General features: G+C 70.9%; 1 protein-coding gene across 1 annotated transcript; it reads right to left on the reverse strand.

Annotated features, from left to right (window-relative positions):
* Positions 1-3,386: 3,386 nt before the first annotated feature.
* Positions 3,387-7,461, reverse strand: CRABP2 (cellular retinoic acid binding protein 2). The gene is made up of 4 exons (XM_054806503.1): positions 7,333-7,461; positions 4,841-5,019; positions 4,152-4,268; positions 3,387-4,026 (listed from the first exon to the last, which is right to left on the reverse strand). The coding sequence occupies exons 1-4, from the start codon at positions 7,400-7,402 to the stop codon at positions 3,976-3,978; spliced, it is 417 nt and encodes a 138-aa protein (XP_054662478.1). The 5' UTR covers positions 7,403-7,461; the 3' UTR covers positions 3,387-3,975.
* Between the last annotated feature and the right edge of the window lie 1,537 nt (positions 7,462-8,998).

Genomic DNA, 8,998 nt, shown 5'->3' on the forward strand with positions numbered 1-8,998 from the left:
TTTGATCTGCGGGCGTGCCTCAGTTTCCCCAGCTTTGCTCAACAGGGAGGGGACCCATGGGGCTCGGCGGGGGCCGGGGGCCGTGCCCTGCCCTCCCGGCCGGGGTTTCTTCCCCTTTCGTGCTCCGGCCGCAGAGGTCAGCAGCCGCCTGGGGACGGTCCCAGTCCTCCCCGGACCCCCCCGCACCCCCCAGCCCTGTTCCACCAGCCCCCGATCTCGTGTCCCACCCCCCAAAACTGTCCTTGGCCCCTGTGGGTCACCTCAGCATCCCCAGGGCACCCTGCCCTGCTTCATCACCCCCCCCCCCCCCCGGACCCTTTGTATTACCTCAGCATCCCTGGAGCCCCCCAACCGCAGGCCCCCCCCCCCTTTCAGCCCTGCACTCACCCCACGGGAGGGCACATGAGTGGGGGGGAGGATCCAGGCTGTACTGTGGGGCAGAGCCAAGCTATCCCCCCCCAAAACCAACGCAACCCTGGGGGTCAAGCTGCACCCCGTGAAACACCCCACGTCCCCCTCCACGTGCAGCTGCTTGTGACACACCCCCACCCCCCCCCGCAGCCCCTCACCCGTGGGGCACCCCCGGCTGCAGCCAGACACCCCCCCCCACCCCCCCAAGCGTCCGGCGCCAGATGCGGCCGGAGGGGGGGGGAGGAGGAGGAGGCAGAGAACAATGCTGGCCGGCCGCCAGCCGTGGGGGAGCGGGGCGGGGGGCTGCCTCCTACCCCCCCCAGCCAGGGGGGTGTGAACCCGCACGGGAGGTGACGCGCGTGTCGTGTGTGTGCCCCCCCCCCCCCGGCACTTTTGGGGAGCCACCCCGCTCGCCCGGTTGCATCGCGGCTGCGCTGAGCCACGAGGGTGCCCGTGGGGGCCGGGTGCGTCACCCCGCGTCAGACAGCGACACCCCGACATGGGGGGGTCCCCTCGTGTCACCCAGAGAAGGGGGCACCACACGCACCCCCCCCCCCCCCCGGCCAGTCTGGGCCTCGGGCCTGGCTGCGCTGTCGCCATGTGCTGTCGCATGTCGGGGCACGCGGCCCCGCTGGCTCACCCGTGCGACACCCCGGCACTGGGCCCCCCCCCCAGCATCGCCAGGGCCATGCGGCCACAGGCAGTGACCCCCCCAAAACCCCCTTCCAGGGAGCGGGGGGGGGGGGCTGTGGGTGAAGACACCCCCAGCCTGGCACCTCCCCAGCTCGTCAGCCGGACCCCGTAACGAGTGGGGATTGGGGGGGGGGGTGTCAGCCGACCGGACCCCGGGGCCCCCCAGGAGCATCCATGGAGGGTGCTGGGGGGGGGGGAGGGCAGCAGCTTGGCCCCCGCTTGCAGCAGCGTCAGGGGTCGGGGGGGGGGCACAGCTTGGCACCTTGGGGGGGGTTAACTCCTCCAGCCCCCTCTCCCCCCAGCCAGGAGCCCCCCCCCGCGCCTGGCATCCCAGCCCGCCGGAGGCGAGTGTCCCCCCCAGACCTGCCCAACGAGCCCTGTGTCCCCCCCCGGCAGGTATTCACCATGGCGGGGACAAGAGCCAGCGCGTCCCCCACGTCAGTCGGGACGAAGCCCCCCCCCTCCATGGCTCCCAGGGTCGGGGGGGGGGGGGGGGGGGGGGGGGCGGGAATGCGATCCAGCCCCAGGGACCCCGCAGGGGCCACATCTCCCACCCTGCTGCCCCCGCGCCCGGCCCGGCCTTTGCTTCAAAAAACCCCGCATGAGAAATGCCGGGCCGGGGGGCTCCCCCCCCCCTCCCCAGGGTCGGGCATTCATTGCCCACAGCACAAAGCGGGGCGGGGGGGCCGGGGCCCCGCTTTGTCTCCGGCAGATGAAAGACGAGGGGCCAGGCCGGGCCCCCTCCCCAGCCCGGGGGGTTGGGGGGGGGGGCAGCGGGGCTGGCCGGGGGTCACCGGGGAGGATTAGTGCCGGATTAGAGGCGCCGGGGGCACCCGAAACCACCCACGCGGTCCCATGGGAGAGGGGGTGTGTGTGTGGGGGGTCACAGCCCAGAGCATTCCGCAAGGTTTTGGGGTCAATCGCGGCCCCTCCATCCCGCCCCCCCCCCGGCAGCGGCCGGAGGAGGAATTTGCTTTTGTTTAAGGAGCAGCCGCCATCCACCGCCCAGCGCCGGCGGCCAACTCTCGGCGTGGGGTGGCCGTGCACCCCACCCAGGGCCCCCCCCACCCCATCACCGTGGGGCAGCACCCATGGAGCAGGACGGGACCCGCCCCCCCCCCCCCAAGTCCCCGATGGGCCCCTGCGCGGCCGGATGCTGTGGATGGGGGGGGGGGGGTGCAGGCAGCTGGTGGCCCCATAGACACCCCCCCCCCCCAGCCAGATGTGCCGCCCCGGCTCTTGGGGTACCAGGGCCCCCTCCCTGTGCTCCCCCCCCCCCCAACCCCGGGGGGGGGGGTCGGAAGAGGGAGACAAATTGGCGGCCGGGGAGAAAGGGGATATTCCTCCTGGGGGGGGAGCGCCTGGTTCCCATTACCGGCTGCTCCCGCCCGGTCGTGGCTTTTGCGAGATCTCCGGGGAGAAAACCGGGCGGTTTGGTGAAGAGGGGAGGGGGCCGGATCCAACACCCCCCCCCCCAGCCGGGGATGCCGTCTGTGGTCCCGGTTACGGAGCCGGGACGGGCCCTGGCAGCGCTTTGGGAACGGCGACGGGGGGGGCGATGGGCTCCTGCCAAGTGTCCACCTGGAGATACCGGAGCCCTTCCTCGCCCTCCTCCTCCTCCTCCTCCCCAGGGAAGGTGTAATTACACCCTTCCCGCTGCTGAACACGCTCCCCGGCGGTGCAGCATCACACCCGGGGCACGGGGGGGCAAAGCCAACCTCGAGTCCCATCACCCCAAAAACAGCCGCAGGCACCCCACGGCTTGGTGGGGACCCAGCGGGAGAGGGGGGGTCAGTGCCCCCCACCTGCCCCACGGCGGCTCTGGGGCTGCCCCGGCTGAGGGGCACCCACCCTCCCCGGGGTAATTAACGCCACCTTATTAGGGCAATTAGCAGGCAGCACCCCAAGGAGCATCACCAGGAAGAAGCCAGGGACCCATGGGTGCCCCGAGCAGGGAGAGCGTCTCCCCCCCCCCCCCTTGCACCGCAGCTGATGCCGAGTCCAAAGCGTGAGCTGCGCCCCAGCCCCACGCCACCCTCCCTGCCCCACGGCTGCCCCACGGCTGCCCCACAGCTGCCCCTCGCTTCCCACGCTGGGCCGTGCCAACCCGGCCACCGCCTTCGCCCCCGGCCCTTTGCGCAACGGTTGCGGCGCAGGATCCGTGCGAGGGCGAGCGGGGCCGGGAGGGGACAGGGACACGGGGGGGGGGGGTGTAGGACATTTATTGAAAAAAAAAAAGGGGGAAGCAGCAGGGATGATCCGGGGGGGGTGGGGGGGGTTTGGACCCTAGTGGGGGGGGTTTCGGACCCAAAGTTGCATGGTGCCACCGGGTTGGGGTTGTTGTTTGGTGTTTTCTTGCGATAGAATATTCACAAATAAATACTGGGGAGGGGGAGAGCGAGCGCAGCCCCGGGGCAGTGGGGGGGGGGGGGGGGGGGGGGGGGCTGCCTTCGAAATATCAAAGTGAACCGAAAAACCAGTTAAATCCGACCCAAAGGGGCAGGGAGGCAGCTGCGTTACCCCCCCCCCCGCCGCAGCCCTGGCGCCTCTCCAAAAACCGGGTGCTTTGTCTGCAGCGAGGAGACCCCGTGCCGCAGGGAGGGGTGGGGGGGAGTGGTGAAAAAACCCCCATTTTCCCCCCCAAAAAAGGGGGTTGCTCTGATTTACACCACACACACACACACACCCCCCGTGGGAAGATGCAACGGCCCTCCCCATGGCTGTGGGGTGAGGGGACCAGAGGGGACGCAGGGTGGGTAATGGGGTCTGGGGGGGGGCGGACACGGGGCCGGGAGGGGGTTGGCGCTGGGTGGGGAGGGGAGGGGGACGCTGGTGTGGTGGTGGGGGGGTCAGCAGAGTGGGGGGGGGGCATCACTCCCGGACGTAGACCCTGGTGCAGACGACGTCGTCGGCTGTCATCGTCTGCAAGGAGGAGCAGGGTCACGGTCATGGCCCTTGCCCCCACCCCATGGGAGTTTCCCAGCATGCACCAGGGCAGAGATGCCCCCCCCAGCCCCCCCTTTTTGCCCCCCCCCCCAAACCCTCACCAGGATGAGCTCCCCATCGTTGGTCATCTCCCTGGACCAGCCCGTCTTGGGCCCTTCGCCCTTCAGCAGCCGCTGCTCGCACACCATCTTGTTCTCGCTCTCCCACTTGGCCAAACTCTGCGGGGGCGGGGGGAGAGGGCGATGCTGGGGGGAGCGGAAGGGACCGACACCCCGAGAAGCCCCCGCGCAGCCCCATCCATCACCGCCCGCCGGGAGATGGATGGGGCCATTTGTTCCCTGCCCCGGCTCATCTGTCACCTGGGGGCGTGTGGGGAGGGGTCGGGGCGCCCGGGAGGCGCAGGGAGAGGGACCGGCCCCCCCCCCCTCGAAGGGGGGGAGCGTGTAGCTGCGTGCATGCGAACAGGCGTGTGTGTGTGTGTGCAAACGTGGGCGGGCGTGCACGCACACGCACGCAAAATGTGTACATGCACACGTATCTCTGTGCACGTGTCTGTGTGCATGCATTCACGTGTGTGCGTGCAATCACGTGTATGCGTGCAATCACATGTGCGTGCATGCGATCACACGCATGCACACGCACGCACGCGAGTGCTCCTGCCCTCACACGAAACGCCTTGCGCCGACGTGCATCCGCGCAGCACGCGCATCCGTGCACGCGCGCCTGCGTGCGCGCACGCGTAGGAGCGAGCGTTCCCGCCCTCGCGCGTCGGGTCAGGGTTAGCCCCCACCTTGCAGGGCCGCCCGTCCACCGTCTGCTCCTCGAACTCCTCCCCGATCCTGAAGCTGATCTCGGTGGTGCGGACGGTGGTCGAGGTCTTGATGTAGAAGGTCTCCCCGTCCTGCTTGATCTCCACCGCCGGCTTCGAGGCCGCCGCCACCGCGATCTTCCTCAGCATCATGTTGACGCCTGGGGAAGGGGACGGCGTCGTCGAGCTCCCTCCCCGCTTCCAGCATCCCCCGCTGCGGGGGGACCCGAGCTGCCCCTTCCCCGCGGGGTGACCTGCAGCCGGGGAGGTTAAGTGCCTCTCGGCGCTGGACGCGGCCCCCCCGCTCCGGGACAGGGCAGGGGGTGAGCGTGGCGGGGGGGACACGGCCACGGCCCCCCCCCTTCGGCAGGGAAACATCCCAGGGGGACCCCGAGCGCCGCAGGCGGCTCCGGGCAACGTGCAGGGGGGGGATGTACGAGTCGTCCCACATCTGGGCCACATCTGGTTCTTGTTACCTGGCGGTGAGGGGGGGGAGGCGACGCCGGATGCGCCCGGGGGAAGGGATGAGGGTGACGGGGGGGCGAGGGCTCCCCCAGCACGGGGTGACGGCGAGGACAAGGCACCCGCTCGGGGCTTGGCCGGGGAGCGGCTCCACGCCCGGTGACCTGCGTGATCCCCCCCCGAGGGGTCCCCACGGTCCCGTCCCCCGCTCCACCCCACCCCCCCGAAGTCCCCTGCTAACCGCAGGGCAGCTGGGGCTTTGTCCCCCGCTCATCCGTCATGTCCCCAAGCCCCCGGCTGTCACCGGGGACAGCCTGGCTCTGCGGGGTGCTGCTCTTTGGGGACGTTGTTCCCGTGTCACCCTCCCACAGCCGAAACCTGCGGGTGGGCGCCCGGCCAGCCCTGCGGGAGAGGGACCCTGCCCCGGCCACCCCCCCTCCCCGCACCCCGAGAGAGGGTCCCTGCAGAAAGGGGCTCCCCTGGCACGGGGAGGGGGGGGACACGGACAGTCCCAGCCCCACGGCGGGGACACGGGTGGGACGCAAGTGCTCGCAAGAGCATCCCCGGGAGGGACGCGGGAGCTCTGAACCCTCCTGCAGCGGGGACCGACACGTCCCGCGGGGCCCCCTCCTCGTGTGCCCCCCCCCCCCAGCCACGTCCCCATGGCTGGACCCTCCGGGCGGTGGCCGAGGCGGTGGGGCTGGGGTCCCCACAGCACCCCCCAGTCCCTTCCCTCCCCCTGAGGCCCGACTCACGCCAGGGTGGGTGCCCGAATCCCTGCCCCACACGTCCCCCACGCGATGCTCGTGGGGGGGGATGAGGAGAAACACCCCCAAAGGGAGCAAAAGCTGGGATGGGGGGGGCACGATGCGGCCAGATGTGGGGGCTCAGGCTGATCCCCCCCCGCCCCAGCCCCTCTGCCCAGGGGGGCCAGAGGTATCGACTCCCCCCAAGGCTGGTGAAAGATGGGGGGAACCGGGGGGGGCGAAGGGCAGGAGCCCCCCGCTCGCGTCGTGGGAAAGGAAAAGCGTCTCGCTGCAGGCTGGCAGATTTATTTTCCTGCTGAGGTTTCTCCGAGCCAGTTTCACCGGCGGGGCCGGAGGGGGGAGAGGGGGCGAAGGGGGGGAAGAGGGGAGTGAAATCCAAGAAAGTGATAATTATACTGAAATATTTGTTACGTATCCCCTAACCTGGAAAATATTCTGCTCCGGCAGCTCCCCGGCAGGCGAGGAGAGGGTCAGGCGGAGGGGAGCGGCGGGGGGGGGGCTAGCTCCGGCCCTGCCCAAAGCCTCGGGGACCCCCGCAGCCTGTGCCCCCCGCTGTCCCCCCTCTGCGATGGGTCCTGGCGCCACGAACCCCCCCCCCCCGAGCCCCGCTCACCGCTGCAGCCTGGACGTGGCACCGTGGCGGGAGGCAGAGGGGACCCGAAATGAGCCCCGCGAGGATGGGGCACCCCCGCAGCCGGGTCCCGTCTGGGCTCTGGTTTTGGGGACACCGGCCGTACCCAGGGGTCTGGGCCCCAGTGGGGCAGGTGAGCCCCGTGGGGTGCCTGGGGGGGGGGGGGGGGCAGGCGTGGGGTGCTGGGGGTGCAAAGGGGACCGTGAGGGTGGGGGGAGAGTGTGGAGGTGCGTGGGGAGGCCAACACGGTGGGGAAACTGAGGCAGGCAGGAGGGGGGACCCGCAGGGACCATGCTGGACCCCTCGGAGCAGGACAGGCTGCCCAGCTCCCCCCCCCCCCGTGCCTCAGTTTCCCCAGTGAGGAAGCGACACCACGGGCATTGTGAAAAGGGGGAGCAGGCTGGGGGTCCCCACCAGCACACGGTGCCTCCGGGCTCTGCGATCCCCCCCCCCTCCCAGGCTGGAGGAGGGGTTTGGAGGGGAGATGGGGGCCGGACCCCCCCCCCTCCCCCCGGCTCCCCTGTCGCCCCCCAGCCAGCCCCGGGGATGGGGGGGGGGTACCCGGGGATGGGGGGGGTACCCGGGGGGATGCGGGGCCGGGGGCTCTCACTCACCCAGCGCCTTCAGCAGCTCCTCGAAGTTTTCCGAGCTCTTCATCTTCCAGTTCCCGGAGAAGTTGGGCATCGCGGCTGGGGGACGGGGCGGGGGGGCACCGGCTGGGGTGGGTGGGTGGGGGGGGAACCGAGAGGGGGGAACCGAGGGGGGGAACCGAGGGGGGGAACCGACCGACCCGCCGCTCACCTCCGCACCGGCCCCGTCCCGTCCCGTCCCGCCCGCGCCGCCCGTTTTATTGCCGGGCTGGTCCCACCCCCTCCGCCCCCCGCCCCGGCCCCGCTGCCGGGGGGCTCCGCGCTCACCTGCGGGGCTCCGCACCGGGAGGGTGCGGGGGGGGGGGAACCCACCCCCCGATCTGCCCCGGGGGGGGGGGGGCGGAGGCACCTCCAGCCGCCTGCACCCCCCTGAACCACTCCCCCCCCCCCGAGCCGCCTGCATCCCCGTAGTCTGACACCCCCCAAACTGCCTGCATCCCCCCCAGTGACCCCCTGCACCCCCCTAATCTGCCTACCCCCCGAACCGCCAAGGTGCCTGCACCCCCCAAAACGATCTGCACCCCCCTGAACTGCCCACAGCCCCCCTGAGCTCCCCGCACCCCCCACAAGTTGCCTGCACCCCCCTGGAACTGCCTGCAGCCCCCTAAATCTGCCTGCACCCCCCTAGTCTGCCCACCCCCCCAAACTGCCTGCATCCCCCCCACTGACCCCCTCTACCCCCCTAATCTGCCTACCCCCCGAACCAAGCTGCCTGCACCCCCCAAAACTATCTGCACCCCCCTGAACTGCCCACAGCCCCCCTGAGCTCCCCGCACCCCCCCGAGCTGCCTGCAGCCCCCTAAATCTGCCTGCACCCCACCCCCCCCCGAGCTGCCTGCACCCCCCAATGTCCCTGCACCCCCCCTAAATCTGCCTGCACCCCCCCGAGCTGCCTGCACCCCCCTAAATCTGCCTGCACCCCCCTCCGAGCAGCCCTGGGGACAAAAAGCCGCCCGGCCCTGTGTCCACTCGCACATCGGTGGCACAGCCTGGGCACCCACGGGCGCGCACACGCCTGGAGCAGGCACGCGTGCACGCAACACGCGTGTTCGCACAGGCGCACAGACATTCGCACACGCGCGTGCACGCAGCGCGCAGGTGCTTGCGCGCGCGCGCGCACACACACGTGCGTGTAGGCGTAAGGATATACACATGCAATTTGTCCGGTCACGCATTCACAAACCCACGCGTGTCACTGCACGCACACACGCGTGTACGGGCAAAGAACGGGGGGCTGCATCACCCCCGCGCTCCGGGACCGGCCGTCGGGGTGGGGTTGGGGGGGTCGGGGGGGTCGCTTTGGCTGCGGGCCGGAGGCAGAGCGAGACGTTGAAGCGCCAACGCCAAATCAAACCCGGGGCGATCGGGGCGGGCGACGCGCGATTCGTTATTTTTCGGGGGGGTCTCTCCCCCGTGAAAAGCCGCAGGAAGGTGCCGCGCGGGGCAGGTTGTGCCGCGCCGTGCCGGTCCCCGTGGCCGAAAGCCGGCGGGTAAGAAATGGCGTTTCTGGTCGATAGGCAGCTCTGAAATGGAAGGAGAGAAGATTTCTGCTCCGGTTTGGGGTGAAAACGCCCCGGCAGAGCCACCGTCACCCCCCGCCCCCCCCCTTCACCCCAAAAATCTCCGGGCT

This window comes from Grus americana, chromosome 29 (genome assembly GCF_028858705.1).
Source record: "Grus americana isolate bGruAme1 chromosome 29, bGruAme1.mat, whole genome shotgun sequence".
NCBI classification, from domain to species: domain Eukaryota; kingdom Metazoa; phylum Chordata; class Aves; order Gruiformes; family Gruidae; genus Grus; species Grus americana.